The 19,445-nt window shown below is 37.3% G+C and overlaps 1 protein-coding gene across 1 annotated transcript in view; it reads left to right on the plus strand.

Annotated features, from left to right (window-relative positions):
- Window positions 1–19,445, plus strand: part of CAST (calpastatin) — a 137,945-nt gene that overhangs the window by 61,537 nt on the left and 56,963 nt on the right. Inside the window, exon 5 of the mRNA XM_051994099.1 lies at window positions 18,663–18,722. Within this exon, the coding sequence (XP_051850059.1) occupies window positions 18,663–18,722 (60 nt within the window). The remainder of the gene's footprint in view (window positions 1–18,662; window positions 18,723–19,445) is intronic.

The following is a 19,445-nucleotide window of genomic DNA, read 5'->3' on the forward strand; positions in this document are numbered from 1 at the left end:
ATCTAACAACGCCTGAATTTTATTGCTACCTAAGGGCTACTGTTCTATCCACACTGGTGTATCAGTTTTCCATTGGATGGGAACAGGTGAAAGTGTTGATAGACCTTCAACAACAGCTCTGCCTAAAAAACCGAGGTACTCATTTTTAATCCTAATTGTGTAAAATGTCTCTTCCCCACAGATTGATGGGGATTTTTTCAACTCTAAAAGGAGTAAAAACTCCTGTTACCCCTGCTGGGGGTAGCAGTAACTTCAGCTGCTATTGATCCCCCTACGCCAGACATGTAGGTGTCTGCCTTAATCTTTGGCCAGTGACTACGCCAGTTGGCACCTCTAATGATTTTACGATCTGCACCTGTACCTACTAATCGTTCTAGTGGTAGGCCATTTATATAGATAGTGAGCATAGGTCGGTCAGCTGTTACAGCTGCTGTTTAGTATATTCCTGGATTTTGTGGCTTGGAGTCAGAATCTGGGCGACTATCACCAGATTGCTTATTAGGAGTCTGTATCAGTAAACCTGATGCTACTACTTCTCCTAGTTGATAAGTCACACATTATCTACCTGTACTAGTGACTGGGATATTATCTACACATTCCCCAGTTTCCCACATCAGTGTATGGATGGACACTGTTTTGTAAGTACACTCAGGAGGTGAAATGGTCAAGCCTGCTGTGCCTGGAGGCAAGGGATCCATAGGCTGGAGAGAAACAGATTTCACCTCTCCAGGGGGTATCTCAGTTGTCCCAGCTGCATACAGCTCTGTCTCCCCAATTGTAATCCCTTTTTCCCATCAAATTGCTTCCTGGCTGATTGATTGTATAATCCCTTTCTCCCAACATATGGCTTCCTGGCTGATTGGTCATGTCTGCATACTGGACTTCTAGGCACTTTCTGGGTGCACCATTGGCTACCATCATGCCCTAAGAATTTTTTGTCTTGGGCCCTGGAGCTGGGCCCCTCATCCCATTTCCCTGAATCAGTCTATATTCTGATGCCCAATGGGAAGCTTCTGTTGCATTTTGGACATGGGGGTTTTGGATCTTGTTCTCCCACCCTATTTTCTCACTCTGTCCTATGCAACACTGAGCTTTCAGATGGCCCACTTTACCATATTGAAAGCATTGACGAATCTCTCTGGAAATCCCTTGCCAAAAGGGACCCTGTCTTCCCATGTTGGGATCTTGAGAAGTCTGCATCATAGCCTGGCTATAAAAGGCATTTGTGCCCACTGTGGTACAGTGTCTTATGAGCTCCTCTAAAGGAGCATTCTTGCGCAGTCCTAGTATAATTCTTCTACAAACCTCATTAACATTTTCTTTAGCAAGTTGCCTTATCATGTCTGTTACTGGATTTTCACCAATAGTTCATACAACAGCTGTGTGCAAACATCCCACAAAATCAGCAAAGGGTTCATTGGCCCTTGTGTTATTTTTGTGAAGGCTTCACCCTTATCATTTTAATTGTGGAGAGACGCCCATGCTTTGAAAGCAGCAGCAGCAGCAATTTGCCCATATGCTGCTAAGGAGTAATTAATCTGTACTGAAATTTCCACATGAGAACCTACATCTCTTAGTTGGTCACAGGTGACTGGAAGATTAACTCCACTGTGACTAGTTTGTTGGGCCAACAGAGCTTACTATATTCAGAAAGCCACAACAACTTTTGTCCAGGTTCTAAGCATGTCCTTGCTATAACTTTCCAGTTCCTAGGGGTTAAGTCTCATAAGCCAAATTCTATAATAACATCTTAACATAAGCTGATGTAGCCCCATAAAGAGTGCAAGCCTTTTTCAGGTCTTTGAGGATTTCTATATCAAAAGGAGCATATCTTCTACTTTCTTGACCTGAAGAGTCAAACTGTTGAATCACTGGATATATTTCCAGTTGCAAATCACTTAAATTCTGGCCTTCTTTGGTGGCTTTAAGTACTGCTTTTTACAATCTAGTCATAGGAGGGAATGATTTGTTGAGGGGAGGTGCTGGTGGTATCACTGCCCCTCCCACTACTCCTCTTCCCTCCATCCTAGAAGGTGAAGTTGGTGGGGGCATGTCAAGAACCAGTACTGGTTTAGGCGGGGTTGAAGCTGCTTTGTGAGAGCAAGAATCACCCCGCCCTTCATCCTCACTTAACTCCCCATGCCCTCTGGTGATATTGCTGTTAATCCCTCCTTTGTCCTCCTCATGTTCCTCACACTTCCTCATCTGGCTATTCTTAGAATTTTTCTTTTTTCTATAACTTGTAGGATTCTTTAAGGCCAACTGTCTTATATTGTATGTATAGAATGTTCCCTTGGAAATTGAATGAGGACCTTTATCATTGTAGTATTTGCATAATTGTTGTCCTACTAGGTTCCAATTATCTAGCCCTATTCCTCTTCCTTTAAGAACCAAGGAATTGGTTCTTATGTACCCATTCTAATGTTCTAATGTACCCAGCAGTCTAGCCATCTGCAACAAGTTACAATTAAGCCTTGTCCCTTGATCAACTTAAGTATGCTTTCTATAGCACCCCCTCGGGCCGGGGGTGGGCATGGGGCTGGGGCTGGGGGAGAATCTTTTCTCAATATCTGTCCATTTTAGCTAGTAAAGGTTACTAGTTTAGCCCCTAACAAAGTAAGTCTATTTAAATACTCACCCTATTTTCTGGTCACCGGAGACTTCTTCAGTAAAGTTAGGGTCTTCAGGCCCCACGCTTGGGCGCCAAACGTGACGACCGCGCTAACACCAGAACACACCCCAGAATCAGCCAAAGTCAGGATAAGTAAAAGTCCTTAGTCTTTATTCTTGGTCTTTAGATGCAGGATTGAACACGATGAACAGATTGAACAGAATCTCTGTGGGACCGCTATCTCCCTCCTCTACCATCAGAGTGACTCTGGCTCATCTTACTCCACCCCCTAATCCCTCCTACAATCTTCTATATACACCAATCATTGAGCCAGCACAGGATAGTGGGAAGGACCATTTTTCAAGCATATGAGTATTGTCCAATTGGTAGTTAGCCCTAAGTGCTTGAACAGACCTCAGTGCAAGGACTCAAGAGTTTCAGCCCTCTACAAGGGTCCAGTTGAGACTACTTAACTTCCATTTGTAGAAGATCTAATCAAACAGTTTTGTCATTTCCCCAGCTGTGTTCACACATGAATAAGTGTAAAGGAGGCAAATGGTGAAAATAATCCAAGGTTGGGGATTGGCAAAGCATAACTGGCAGTAGGACAAGGAGGCAAGGAATTCAAGAGTAAAAGACAGAATTGAGTTAAACTGATTCAAAATGAGATAGGAAGGGAAGAGTATAATGACTGGGAAATAACAGAGTAGAGAGATTAGAGATCACGGTCAGGGATTGTAAAGTATAGGGGGAAATGGAATGAAAGATGGAGACCTGAGGGGAAGATTCTGGGAAGACTGAGGGGTAAGTTCATAAAGTTCAAGCTCTCAGATTTCCCTCACAAATACAACAAATTTGCACTTCAGGATTAACATAAACTGGGGAAAAACAAAGAAAAAAAAAATTTAGAGCAGAACTAGTGTCCTCCTGGGACAACTGAAAAAAACCCTCCAGGCCAGGGATTAATCATTGTGATTAATGTATTAATGTAATACCTTCAGACTAGCTCCCCAGAAACACCCACTGGGCCCCCACTGGGTCTATTTGGGTTTAACTGGAACCTTGCAGGAACCATGGGAACATTCACACTGGGCTGTGTGCCCAATCGGTGGTCTGAGTCTCAAAAACCAGAAGAAATCATGGATGATGAGGAACATTAGGCCCAGCTGTGCTGCCATTATCTATCTTAGGAAGAAAGCATCTCACCCTGTGAGTTCAAAGGCAGTGGGCCCGGGATTTTGTGGGCTTCCAGCACATAAGGAGAGGTTTCAGGTAAGAGGGAAGAACTGAAATGAAGCTTAGAGGCATCATCTCCCTCACTCCAACTAGTATTTATTTTTTTAATAAAAAAATTAAATGAACCTCTAAAGAAGAGAGAACCCAAACATAGAAATTTACTGTGGGAATAGGGAAGATCAGAGTTCATTTTCAGAGGAGGACACTGAAGTTAAAAAAAAAACAAAACAAAAAAAAAACCCTCTTCTACTCCAAAGAGTAATGTTAAACATTATCTGCCCAGAAAGTATAGACAAACACAAAAAAAAATTTAAAAATCAAAAGAGAGAGGATAAAGAAAAACTTAAAAAAATAAATAAAAACCATGCAAGAGAAATAAGAAGATTATGAAAAAAAAAGTTAACTAACTAGAAAAGGAGAAATAGAATCTTAAAGAACAAAATAATTCTTTGAAAATTAGATATGGGCAAGGGGAAATCAGTGAAACTATAAGAACCCAAGAAATAACAAAACAAAATATAAAGAATGAAAAAAATAGAACAGAATTTGAAACATCTTATAATAAAAACAACAGATCTGGAAAACAAATCAAAAAGAGAAAATATGAGAATAATTGAACTACCTGAAAGCAGTGATACCCCCCCCCCAAAAAAAGAAGAAGAACCTTGACACAACAATGCAAGAAGTAATTCAAGAAAATTATCCTGAATGATAATGATGAATGTTGGAGGGAATGTGGGAAAACTGGGACACTAATACATTGCTGGTGGAGTTGTGAGTTGATCCAACCATTCTGGAGAACAATATACCCAGAGGGCTATCAAATTGTGCATACCCTTTATTCCAGCAGTGTCTCTGCTGGGCCTGTATCCCAAAAAGATCATAAAAAAGGGAAAAGGAACCACATATGCAGAAATGTTTGTAGCAGCCTTTTTTATAGTGGCAAGAAACTGAAACTTTATCAGTTGGAGAATGTCTGAATAAATTATGGTATATGAATATTGTTCCATGAGAAACAGTCAGAAAGATGATTTTAGAAAGGCTTGTAGAGACTTACATGAACTGATGCTAAGTGAAGTGAGTAAAGCCAAGAGAATATTGTACACAGCAACAACAGGATTGTGTGATGATCCACTCTGATAGATGTGGCTCTTTTCAAAAACGAAGTGATTCAAGCGAGTTCCAATGAACTTGTGATGGAGAGAGCCGTCCATACCCAGAGAGAGGTCTGTGGGTACTGAGTATGGATCACAACCTATTATTTTCACTTTTTTGTTGTTTGCTTGTATTTTGTTTTCTTTCTCTTTTTTTCTTTTTTGATCTGATGTTTCTTGTGCAATATAATTATGGAAATATATATAAAAGAATCGCACATATATAACATATTGGATTACTTGCTTCTAGGGAAGGAGGTATAGGAAAGAAAGGGAGAAAAAATTTGGAACTCAAGGTTTTGGAAGGGTGAATGTGGAAAAGTACCTATGCATGTGTTTATGAAAATAAAAAAACTTTATTAAAAGATTAAAAACTCCCAAATTCTGACCAAAAAAAAGAAAAGAAAAGAAAATTGTCCTGGAGTGATAGAACAAGAGGGGAAAGTAAAAATAAAAATTAAAAAAAAAAAAAATCCTCCGATTGCCACCTTAAAGAAATCTTTTGTAGAAAACACATAGAAATATTATTGCCAAATTTCAAAACCCCCAGATCAAAGAGCAAATTGTGCAAGAAATAAAAAGAAAACAATTCACATGCTTTTAGAGCTACAATTAGAATTGTACAGGACTTAGCAGCCACAATAAACCATCACAGGTCCTGGAATCATATATATTAGCAATCAAAAGAACTAAACCTGCAGCCAAAACGACCACATCCAGCAAAATTATCCATTATGTTAAGTGAAAAAAAAAAAAAGACATTAAACAAACTTGCAGGTTTTCAGGATTTTGTCTCAATCAAACCTGAACTTAGAAAAATGAATATATAAGGGTGGAAGACCCGAGGGGAGGATTCTGGGAAGATGGTGGAGTAGGTTAGTAAATTGCAAGCTCTCCAGGTTTTCTCCACAACCGAATAAGTTTGTGCCTCAGAGTGAAGTAGACTGGGGGAAAATCAATTAGACTTGGGCAGAATTGGTCCTCCTAGGAGGCCCCAAGAAGATCTGAAGGTAGCCTGGGGAGAGGTACAAATACCTCCAGGCTAGCTCCCCCCCAAACAGTCCCCAGAACCCCTGGGACTAGCCTCAGCCAAAGCGGAGGAACTTCCGCCTCCGGTACAGCAGGGGGCGGCGGGGTTTGTGTCCCGGAAGACTGAGGAAGCTCCGCCGCTGAGGAACTCAGTCTGAGTTGTGGCCCTGGCCGAGAAGGAGCCAGCACGGGGTGAGTGCAGAGGCAGTGGGGCACGGCGCAGCTGGCTGCGGGCACTTGGAAGCGCTCCACATGTCCCCCACAAACGGAACCCATTTGCGCCTCGGGGTGAACATAGACTGGTGAAAAACAAAGAATATTGCCCCCCTAGATCAATATCAAAGATTAATTTCAAGGAACTCAAAACGGACAGATCATTTGTGTTGTACGTGGAAATGTATACCTTATATTTAAGATTAATATCAGCAATTAAGTTTTAATTAATAATCAACCAAAAGAACAATTGCCATAGAGTTGATATAGAGCAAAAGTATCTAGGGAAAGACAAAAATAGTAATTATGTTATACATTACGGAGGCATTAGACGGGGGAGAACGGCTCCTTATTCTGAAAATCTCCTCACCCGGGGAATGGTTTCATGGCAACACCACGTATATAATGAAGAGTATAGCATCCTCCAAAATCTATAAAGAAATAGGAGCGGGTGAAGCAAAGTGCGGGAAGAAGACAAGAGAAGGGTCCAGGAAGTAAGAGCAAGGCAAATTAAGGAGCAGAATTAAAATAGGAGTGTTGTTTGATTGGTGGTTGTCCTTTGTAGTTGAAAAGGACCAAAAGGATGTCACTGTAAGAGTCAGTTATAGTGTATCTGACTGGGGCGGATCAGATGAATACGAGTTTGGAATACTCTGCCACAGGTCGGACACAAATAGTCCAGGCAAATTTGGCCATAGTTTCTCTGACTTTATACACCTCACTTTTCTTTCAGGCTAATTCAGTTCTACTTTGCTCATACAACGCAGCATCTTATACACAAGAAGCAGAAGTAAAATCTTTTAGGAAAAAAAAATTACCACTAGTAATTGATCTTGGACAAAATCAAACTTAAAGATTCAATCAAGAGAGAAACCTATATTTATACGTCAGTCATACTAATATTGTTTTAAATGCATGTTTACATATGGGTAAATACATATACATACACATATACATATGTCTATTTGTAGGTATGTAAGCATGTAGCTCTATGTGTGGGTATATAGATATACATATATGTGTGTGGGAGAGGACACAGAATTCTGGATTTGGAGCCAGGAAGACTTGGCTTGCTATTCTCTCTCTGATAAGCTAACTGTGTGACCACAGACAAGTCACTTGTCTTAAAAAAGGTACCTGTGGCTCTGAAATCAGTCAACACAATAAGCATTTATTAAGTGCCCACTCCAGGGGTCCTCAAACTACAGCCCACAAGCCAGATGCGGCAGCTGAGGACATTTATCCCCCTCACCCAGGGCTATGAAGTTTCTTTATTTAAAGACCCACAAAAGAAAGTTTTTGTTTTTACTGTAGTCCGGCCCTCCAACAGTCTGAGGGACAGTCAACTGGCCCCCTATTTAAAAAGTTTGAGGACCCCTGGACTAGGTATTGTATTTTAAGCTGGGGCTAGGCAATTAGGTAGAGCCATAGTGCACAGAGGAATGGCAGCGACATCAAGAAGTTGTTCAATCATATCCAACTTGTCATGACCCCATCTTGGCAAAGATACTGGAGTGGTTTGCCATTTCCTTCTCTAGTGTGTTCCAATTTTACCGATGAGGAATGAATGCAGATAGGGGTTAAGTGACTTGCCCATAGTCACACAATTAGTAATTATCTCAAATATTGAATTCAGAGGTCAGGAAGTCCCTATATCAATTGACTATAAATCATATACACAGTCTTATAGACCCTAACCCTAACCCGACTCCCGACTTGTAACTTTAAATCTGAGGTTTGTCATCTATTTTCATGTGATCTATACAATAATAGTTTGAGCTATAGTGCAAATAATTTTTCCCATTTTTAACAACCAGAAAGGTCATAGCTAACTGACATAGTGCTTTTAAGATTTGCAAAGAGTTTTCCAAATTATTATTTCATTTTAACCTCAATATCACCCCTAAGAAGCTGAGGATATTATTATCCTCATTCTACAGAAGAAAAAACTGAGTCAGATAGGGAGATTATGTGACTTGTTCTTACATAGATATTATGTATTATTATATATTACATATTAAATAGTTATATTCTGGCTAATACTATTAACAAGAATATTTACACACAGCTAATATTATCTGAAATCAGATTTGAACTCACTATGCATCCAAGTTACCCTTACTCAAAATTATATAGCTAGGAATTGACCCTGAATCACTAAGTTCTGCATTTTTTTCAATTACATTTATTTCACTGAGCATTTCTCCTTTTAATCACCTGAAAACCAGATTGTGCCATTCACTTTTCATAAACTTATGAGACAGGCCTTGTTTGAGTTCATATTTTATGACTGCCTTAGAAGTCTGCGATTAGTTTATATAGTAATTCCCACTTCAGCAATCATGTGATTGACACCTTCTCAGATTCCATCATTCCAAGCCTCTTCATTTCCTGTCCGGGGCATTTTGAGAATATCATCTCTGTAGAGTGGCACTTTTATTTTAGAATCGGAAAGAATGTCACACTTCTAATGTTGTTCTAACCTCTTTAGACAAGCACTGAATGGAGGCTTTAGCTATAACCTCATTGAAAGCCTAAAGCTAAGGGCAGGTCAGCATAAATAGGTTGTGTCTTACAAAAGCACCTTATGGTATTTAATGTATAATACAAAAATTAGTGCAAAAAAACCCCTTTCTCAGAAAAGAAATTTTAACAAACTTTTCAAAAGTCAAGAAAATGGTATTTTCACAAAGAAATTTTACTTTATATTTGCTTTTCACAAGGTGTTGACCTTTGTTAATGGCAGAGAACATATTAAGAGGGATTTGAGTCTTTTGTTAGAATAATTGCTTTGGGTGGTCAGGTGATGTTCATTTATTTTCATTTATGAAGATGAAAATTTTCATTTCATTTCAATTATATTTATTTTTTTGTGACCCCATTTGGATACCAGAGCAGTTTGCTATTTTCTTCTCTTAACTCATTTTACAGATGAGGAAACTGAGACTAACAGGATTAAGTGACTTTTCCAAGGTCACACAGCTAGTAAGTGTCTGAGTCCAGGTTTAACCTTAAGAAAATGAATTTTTCTGACTCATGCTTAGCACTGTGCCACCTGGCTGCCCTTGACATGGGAACACAGATACAATCTCTAGATATATTCTTAATTCCTTAAATAGCATTTTTGAGATGGAAGAAACCTTCCACATCAAAGTATAACCATTTTCAGATTGAGAAAAGTGAGGTCAGAGTGGGTAATTGTCCAGAGTTACACAAGTCTCCCAACTTGAATCCTTGTTCTATTTCACCCCATTTTCTCTATTCACTGGATTTGTTTTCTTTCAGTGCCTCAGGGTCTTAGGAAGATCTGATTCCTATTTCTCTCCTCTCTACCTCTCTTCCTCCTGACATATGTGACAGAGGGTGAAGGAGGAAGTTATGCCCTTATTGTCACCTCGGCATTCTTTACCTGATAATTGCTTTGTCCTGGGAAGCAGAGATCAGAGTTGTGGAAGATTAGAGTTTTTTTTTTTTTTTTTTTTTGAGTTTGAGGTCCCAGAAATTTCTTTTTTTTTTTTTTTTAAAGTTTTTTTATTTAATAATTACATTATATTGACACTCATTTCTGTTCCGATTTTTTTCCCCTCCCTCCCTCCACCCCCTCCCCTAGATGGCAAGCAGTCCTTTATATGTTGGATATGTTGCAGTATATCCTAGATACAATATATGTTTGCAGAACCGAACAGTTCTCTTGTTGCGTAGGGAGAATTGGATTCAGAAGGTATAAATAATCCGGGAAGAAAAACAAAAATGCAGATAGTTCACATTCGTTTCCCAGTGTTCTTTCTTTGGGTGTAGCTGCTTTTGTCCGTCATTTATCAATTGAAACTCAGGTCTCTTTGTCAAAGAAATCCACTTCCATCAAAATATGTCCTCATACAATATCGTTGTCGAAGTGTATAATGATCTCCTGGTTCTGCTCATTTCACTTAGCATCAGTTCATGAAGGTCTCTCCAAGCCTCTCTGTATTCATCCTGCTGGTCATTTCTTACAGAACAATAATATTCCATAACATTTATATACCACAATTTACCCAGCCATTCTCCAATTGATGGGCATCCATTCATTTTCCAGTTTCTAGCCACTACAAACAGGGCTGCTACAAACATTTTGGCACATACAGGTCCCTTTCCCTTCTTTAGTATTTCTTTGGGATATAAGCCCAATAGAAACACTGCTGGATCAAAGGGTATGCACAATTTGATAATTTTTTGGGCATAATTCCAGATTGCTCTCCAGAATGGTTGGATTCGTTCACAACTCCACCAACAATGCATTAGTGTCCCAGTTTTCCCGCATCCCCTCCAACATTCATCATTATTTTTTCCTGTCATCTTAGCCAATCTGACAGGTGTGTAGTGGTATCTCAGAGTTGTCTTAATTTGCATTTCTCTGATCAATAATGATTTGGAACACTCTTTCATATGAGTGGTAATAGTTTCAATCTCATCCTCTGAAAATTGTCTGTTCATATCCTTTGACCATTTATCAATTGGAGAATGGCTTGATTTCTTATAAATTTGAGTCAGTTCTCTATATATTTTGGAAATGAGGCCTTTATCAGAACCTTTAACTGTGAAAATGTTTTCCCAGTTTGTTGCTTCCCTTCTAATCTTGTTTGCATTAGTTTTATTTGTACAAAGGCTTTTTAATTTGATGTAATCGAAATTTTCTATTCTGTGATCAGTAATGGTCTCTAGTTCATCTTTGGTCACAAATTTCTTTCTCCTCCACAAGTCTGAGAGATAAACTATTCTATGTTCCTCTAATTTATTTATAGTCTCGTTCTTTATGCCTAGGTCATAGACCCATTTTGATCTTATCTTGGTATATGGTGTTAAGTGTGGGTCCATGCCTAATTTCTGCCATATTAATTTCCAGTTAATGAAGCAAGCAAAGTCCTGGGAATATTTACACTCTCAGAAAGAGGCCCAGTGAATGGGAGACCTCTGGACCCCAGTGCTGTTTCTCCTACTCTATAAAGCAGATATCTGAAAGAGAAAATGAAAAAGTTTTATCAAGTAAGGAAATTAAAAAAAAAAAAAAAACTGGCTGTAGAATTTAAATCTTGGAAGCTCCGAAAAGCAGTCCTTTGGCTGTGACTCTAAGCCCTACCCTGCTTTCCCTAGCACTTGGTATAATCCAGGGTCAGAGTTTATGAAGGTAACACATACAGGGTGTGTCAAAAACTTTAAACTCTCCCACTTAGATTTAGATCACGAATAGGCTGTGGTTGTATCAGTTACTAGGCGATATTTTAATATTTATTTCTGCATCTGAACACCCTGTAGGGGAAATCTGCTGTTCTGCACTGCCGCCAAAGACAGAAGAGAGTAATCACATGTTATTTCAGACAACTGAGCTTGCATGAAGTACCTGTAGTGTATTGTAAGCAGCGTTATAAATCTAAGACTTAGTTCTAATCCCAACAAATACTGATTAAGTGCTTATGTTCCAAGTCCTTATTAAGCATCTACTCTATGCATTGGATAAAGCAAAATAACATGAGTATAACTCTCAGAATACATTTGCAAGGAGAGGGGAACCTTTGAAAAAACCTTCACATAAGAGAAATAACCTTACAGTTTTGAGGAAAACTTAATTATGTAAAGAAATAGAAACAACTGGGCAAACTAATATTTTTTGAAATAAGAGTTCTTTATGTTATTAGAATTAATGTTTATGTGACACATAAAATAAGCCTGAGGAGGACACGGAAAACAGTGTTCAGTCTCTTTGCCAAGAAAACCTCAAATGGGGCAGGAAGAGGCAAACGTGACTAAAGGTACCAAATACAAGGGGCAGCAGAGTGGCATAGAGGATACAGTTCTAGGCCTACAGTCGAGAAGACTTACTGAGTGCCATTCTGGCCTCAGACACTTACTACCTGGGTGACCCTGAGCAGGTCACTTTTCTCTGTTTGCCTCAGTCGCCTCATCTGTAAAATGAGCTGGAGAAGGAAATAGCAACTCCAGTATTTAAGAAAACCCCAAATGAGGTCACAGAGAAATAGACAACTGAAACCACTGAACAAAAGCACCTTTTGGTCAGGGATTCTGTTTTGCCTTTCTTTGTATCCCTCTGCCACACAAAGTAGAGGTTTATTAAATGCTAGTTGATGGATTGATTGTGTGTCCTGGGGCAAGTTTTGTAACCTAGTATAATCTCTAAGATTATCAACTACAACCTATCTATTGCTAGAAGTTTCCTCACCAGGAGTTTCTTATATCCATGTACATTGATAATCCTCCCTCACTCCCCATGATATGTGTGCGTGTGTATATGCATATACATATATATACACACACACATATATACATAGACATATAAACAGGGAGAGAGAGAAAGAAAAAAAGAGAGGAGAAAAAGAAGAGAGAAGAAAGAGATATTTTTGGCTGAGTTTTCTTAAAAAACATCTTAGGATCACAAATTTAGAGTTAAAAAATATTCCATTCATCTCATTTTTACAAATGGGGGGACTCAGTATCATAGAGGGTAATATTGGATATGGGATCTAAATCTGGATCTTTTTACTCCAAATTCATTTTTTTTTCACTTTACTACACATCTCTGTACCTATTATGTTTCATATTGGTTTTACATCAAATAAAATCTGTCTATAATACATTAATAAAGTAATTCTGAAACTAGATTCTACAGAAACTTTAACCAGCCCACAAAATGTCCATAGATTCTTTTTGTGTTTTTGCTTCTTTTCACAGTCAAAGTTTGAAAGAGGGAAGGTATCTGTGTGGTTTTACTAAATGAAATAATCTTTTTCATTTAAAAAAAAAAAACAACAACACTTTAAATATATCTGTGAAGCAGCTTCTTCTATCATGTCTGCTATTCTGTTTTTATTTCCACTAATAATATGATGCCATATGATTTTTGGTCCAAAGGGTCCATTTTCCTCTGTTTATGTTTGTCTAGAGATTAAACTTGAGTTATCATTTTAGATAGAAAATAGTTTTGCCCCAACATTATTTCAGTGACAGAATTTTTTTTAACATTCATCCAAATTATATCCCCTTGCCTTTTGTCTACAAAAGTTTATTACATGACTATAAGAAATACCCATTATTCCTAAGAATTGGAAGTATTTCAGAAATGTCATTTACAGATGACGGACTAATTATACAAGCAGATGAACAAAATGTTTTCCTCTGTACACTTGACAAAAAGGAAATTTTAAGTACATATGCAAGGAGTGGTGCTGCTGCTACTGAATAACTTTATTCATACCCTTAGAGATACCTCTTTTACATCTTTGAAGAAGTGGGGAACTAAGGGTGTGGAATATTGCAGGTATTGGTGAGTTGGTTAGTTTTACTTTTTTGTGGAATTATTTGTATCTTAAACAGAAGTTTGCTAGGTGATTGGTGAGATTACAATAAAAAAGATAAAAGGGTACAACAAAAGGAAAAACGCAGAAGGTGGAATAATTATGATTACATCCAGAAGACAGTGGGGAAATTCATCAGGATGGAGCAGAGTGTTTCCATGGGATAGATGAGGTGAGACTAAATAGACATGTTATGAAAGCAATGTTTCATTGAAAGATTCTAGTGACAATGTGTGAAAAGGATTCAAAAGGGAGTAGTTTGGGGGCAATTATCATAATTTAAGTGATAAGAACCTTGGATTAGGTTTTTGACAGTAGAAGGGAAGAAATAAGAATCATTTTTTTGATGGAAATAAATCAACGTGGGTGAGAAGTCAGGAATGGAGACAATAGCTTAGGCCTTTTTTCCATGAAAAATGAACAGGTCAAGTCTTGGGCAGCTAGGTGTCAAAGTGGATAAATTGCCTAACCTGGAATCAGGAAAACTTTGTTATGAGTTCAAATTTGGCTTCAGATACTACCTATCTGTGTGATTGGGTGAGTCAATTAACCCTGTTTACCTTAGTTTTCTCATCTGTAAAATGACTTGGAAAAGGAAATGGCAAACTATTCCAATATCTTTGCCAAGAAAACCCTAAATGGGGTCACAGAGTCAAACACAACAACCACAAGAAGAAGAGGTCATGTAATTTGGTTAGCTTTCTGAGGAAGAAAATTGTTTCTGTAGGGATGAATAGGAAGTGTTTGAAGTTCAAACCTTGGAGAAGCAAAATGGAAGGAGAAAGAATGGAGGTCAAAGGTGGTTAATGAAGGAGTCTGTATTGTGTGGTCATAGATGTCAAGAGAAGGGAGCATTCCAAGGTGAATGTTTCAGATGCTGCAGAGAAGCCATTAAAAATAGGGAGATCGTGTGGTCCAGTGGGAACGTCCTCTCTGTAGCGTCAGAGGGCCCACATTGGAATCTAGTCTGATGCTTGCCACCTTGGGCCTTCACTTAAAACTTTCTAGGGCTTCCATTTCCTTATTTATAAAATGAAGGAGCTGATTTGTGAAGTCCTTCCTGACTATAGATCTATAATCTTCTATGTGAAGGAGTCACATTAGGTTTAGAATTACATTCTTTTTGAAAGTTTTTTTGGCTTATGAAATGGACAAATAAGGATATAGCTTCCTTTGGAATACTTTGGATTTCAATAATAATAGTGTTCGCCTATTGTTTTTTTAAATTCTTTTTAAGCTAAGTTACAGCCAGACATATAAATAGAAGATGGAAGTGGAGGGATGTTGGAAGACTTTCAAGAGAAGCATGAGTTGTCCTGAAGAAAAAATGGGAGTGCAGGGGTGGAGCATGAATTTATCTCTGAGTCACTGGGCAAAGGAACTCTTAAGGAAATTGCAAGAGGGAAATAAGGAAGCTAAGTAGTTCAGAGAGTCAGAATGAATTTTCTTTTGGTGCCTGAATTGACTTTGGTCTTCTGCAATGTAAGCTTGGAGAGAACAGCTAAAAGACTACTGGAGTAATGTAGGTGGGAAGTGATTTAGGACCCAGACCGAACTGGTGGCATTAGGAATAATTAAAAATCTGTATTGAATGTTAAGAAAAACAACCTTAAAAGATTTTAAAGCATACATTTATATGTAGTTGTTTTGTTTATTTTATTCTGATTCCTGTTAAATTATAAGAGGCTAAGGAATCTGCTCATTTGTTGTAGAGAGAAATAAGTAATATGAGAAATAGAAAAATGACTTGTATTTTCAAGTAGAGTTTTGCTTGGGCTCCTACACACATATATCATAACACTTTAACTATAAGAATCCATTTAAAATGTATTTTCAAACATATTTCAAAGACCTTTTCAAATAAATCTTCATTCTGCAAACATTTATCCAGGGCTATGTGCAAAGCACTGCAATGAATGCTAAGGGCAATGCATATGATGTGATATATGATATGACTGATCTCTGCCTAAGTGAACTTATATACAATAAGAGGGAAGATAGAATTTATTTAAAAAAATTTTTTAAGAGTAACTATTTCAAGGCAAGAAATTCTGATCAATACCCCCAGTGAACATTCACTAATTAACACACTCTATACATTTACTATCAATAGGAAAAGTAAAATAGAATGTCCTTTTAATTTGACTTCTTTCAGACTGATAACACCACCATTGTTTGGGGGAAAAGAGAATAATGATTGTGGGGTTTCTTGAATGACCCAATTCCCACTTTTTTTCCAGAAATAAAAACCATTTTCTTGTCTAAGAATTTTAAGAGACAAGCAATCTGGTATGATGGGAAGTGTACTGTGCAGAAAATAAGGAAAATGGGGTTGTGATTCTGGCTGTACCAGCTAATAGTTGGATGATCTTACCTTTGTACAATTAGCAAATATTTCAGAGCCGCTCTTTTCTCATCTCTCAAAAAAAAAACATGATCACACTGGTCTCATCCAGCTCTGACTTTCTGTTGCTTTGATATATCATGAAAAACATTAAATAAAATAAATAATCTAAAAATGTTTAGGAAAGTTTAATTTTCCTACAAAACTGAAGCACATAAATGTTTCTTGTTGTTTTCCTGTCAATCCCTAAAGAATTTCAGTAAAAGATATTGTGTCACAAGGATAAAATTGAACACTCACTGAAGATGCTTTGCTGAGGTATTGAAAGGCTCTAAGGGTGAGGTGCTTAAACACCAATATAAATTTCTAGACTCAGAATTATTTACAAAAGTGCCAATAAAGTGCTGAGAGAGTTTGGGAATTAATTAAGATGTCCTGCTTGAGAAGAGTGTTTTAGGGAGGGAAATTGGAATGGAGAGAAAGATGAAAAGGAGAGAGAGCTGCTTTTATAGAAAAGCTGTGCTTTCTGTAGTTGAATAAAAATAAAAGTCTAATTTAGTGGATAGAGCATAAGTCTTGGAATTAGGCAACTGGGCCTTGGAGCAGAGACCTACATTTACTAGCTTTATAACCATAAGCAAATCACTTCTTAGAGATACAATTTTATGATTAGTAAAATGAGGGGGGGGAGGTTAATAATACATTACATTCCACAGAGGTTTGTAAGGAAAGATATTTTTTATTCTTTAATGCTTATACAAATGTGAATTGTTAGTATTATTTCCAATTTGTGGAAAAATAAAAATATACTATTTTCACTCATTTTAAGCCTGTAGAATTAAATCATGAAAGTGTCAAACATGAAGAATGACCAATTACACATTCTTTATTTTAAGTATATATTTTAACATGGTAAGGTAAGGCTTTCTGACATTTTCTGTAAGTTTTTTCTTCCAATTATAGGGTGAAAATTGTATAGCTAGGAGGAAAAATGATTTGATGGGGTGTAGCCGTGAATGCTTATACATATTGTAGGAACTGGGGATCCCAAACTTAGGGCTGGAATGTTCATTAAAAGTCATTCAGTCCAATGCTTTCATCTCACAGATAAGGAAACTGAGGTCTAGTATGATTAAATTGATGTGTGAACTGGGGCAAGTCAATTAAACTAAATGAGCCACAGTTTCCTCATTTGTTAAATATGGGGATTGAACTAGATGGTCTCTGAGGATCTCCCTAGCTCACTAGACTTGTGATCCCATGATTCTATTCAGGCATTTGATAATGTGGACTCAGAAATGCCTCTGCAAGGCACGCCCTGTTTTTGTAAGTTAATGAGGTTAATCTACATTCATTTAATAATCATTTATCAAGCATTTACAGAGTACAAAGCATTGGGCTAGATCCTGGGAGAGAAACTTGACCTAGTCCCTGCCTGCTTGACACTTTGCAATCTCATAAGGTGAAATGTGACATGTAAATCAGCAATTCTAGGCAGAAAATATAAAATTGCTATACAGTAATGAATCCAAAATCTAATAAAAGCATAGGACAAGTTTAAAGAGTTAGGTGAGGTATGAGGATGGAAACACCATTTATAACTTATGGGAGGAATGCTTCCTGAAGGAGATAGCCATGTTTTAAGTTTGAAGGATGACTGGAATTTCAAAGCATTCCAGGTAGATGAGGCGGCGTTAAGCAAAGCCTTGGAGGTGAGAGAATGGGCTGGACATGTTGAAGTGACCCCTAAATATAAGTGACCTTTGATATCTATTGATTCAGCTCTTTTCTCTTCTTCCTTTCTCCTGTGTTATTGTGGTTCCTGTTTTATATCACGAGAGACAATGTATAATTAATTAGTGGATAGTGACCTATCTGGAGCTAAGAAAATCTTTGTTCAAATCCTGCCTTGGATATAAATTTGTTGTATAACCATGGACAGTAGATAGAGGTCAAGTTTCTTCAACATAAAATGGGGTTAATAATAGCACCTATCCCAAAAGGTTGTGAGGATTAAATGTTTATAAACATATTTAGTACAGTGCTTTGTATATAATAGATGCTATATAAATGGATATTCCCTTACTTTTCCCAACCTTCCTCTACCTATTTAACTTCTTAGTGTAGGTACCTCTATAAAATATAAATTACAAGCAAATATAATCTATATCAGTTGGAGGCAGCTTCTGTTTATGAAGTTCACCATACTAAATAAACCACAAATCCAGGCTTCCTTCCCTCCCCTCCAACAAAATAAAATAAAATCCTTTGTGGAGAACTAACCCCAAATTTTCCCATAATTAAAAAAAAAATACCTATGTATTACTTTGATGAAGTATGAATGCAGATTAAAGTATACTTTTTTAAATTTTATTTTTCTTGGTTTTTCTTTTTCTTTCTTTTTGTTTGTTTGGATTGCTTTTTCTTTTATAGCTTTTATTCAGCAGAAATATGTATAGCTTATATCAAATTGCTTGCCTTATCAATGAGATGGGAAGATAAGAGAGAAAATAATTTATAATTCATAATTTTAAAAAATGTTAAAAATTGTTATGTGTAATTGGAAAAACATATTTTATTTGGTTTAAAGTTGCTGACTTACTGTGGGCACTGGTGTTCTAAATCCTATGAAGCTAATTAGAAATAAAAGAATATGATTATGAAAGAAATGAGGGAAAATGTGAGTTTTAAGTAAGAAGTGTCAGTTACATTATTTCCTTTCCCCCCAGGCATCTACTTCCTTTCCTGATTCAACAAGTACTCTCAGTATGAATCCCATGGTAACCAAGGTATGTGACCACATTTGGAAATTAATCTATTTAACCTTGGCTTAAATTTTTTTTGCATGTATTTGGAAAAATATGGAATGATAATTGCTAATTGTTGGTTTTATTTTCTTCTGTGCAGTTAGCTTAAGTTATAGAAACGACTTCCTGATTCATGGAAATCTAGCTTAATTTTTCCTAATATCAGAAAATAGTCAACCATCAGTTATCTACTCTAGAGTTGTTAAATATTCCATAACTGACCCCTTCACAATACTCCTGAAAGGAGGTCAAACCAGATTAAAAAGTAATTGGGAAATATTTAACAAAATAAATGGAAATACATTCAAACATATATAATATGTCATTTGAAAACTAAGTTCCCAGGACGCTCATAAGGATCTTTATATTTGGGTAAGTGGCTATTTTCTTTCACTGATGAGGAAACAGGCAAACAAATTAAGTGACTTGCACAGGGTCCCACAGCTAGGAAGTGTCTGAGGTCACATTTGAACTCAAGAACATGAGACTTCCTAAATCTAGTCCTGACACTCTATCCACTATGCCAACAAACTTCCTTTTCTTGGGCTTAGTGATAACATGAGATTGTACCTTTACAAAAAGATAGATTCTGTCATAATCTGTCCTCACAAAGGGGAGCTTTTCTGAAAGAAAAAAGTATAGAATGGGGACCATATGCTTATTAATGCTCAGGAAACTGTTCTGAGAAAGCTGAGAGGAGCCCAA

The sequence above is a fragment of the Antechinus flavipes genome, chromosome 1 (genome assembly GCF_016432865.1).
Source record: "Antechinus flavipes isolate AdamAnt ecotype Samford, QLD, Australia chromosome 1, AdamAnt_v2, whole genome shotgun sequence".
Classification (NCBI taxonomy): domain Eukaryota; kingdom Metazoa; phylum Chordata; class Mammalia; order Dasyuromorphia; family Dasyuridae; genus Antechinus; species Antechinus flavipes.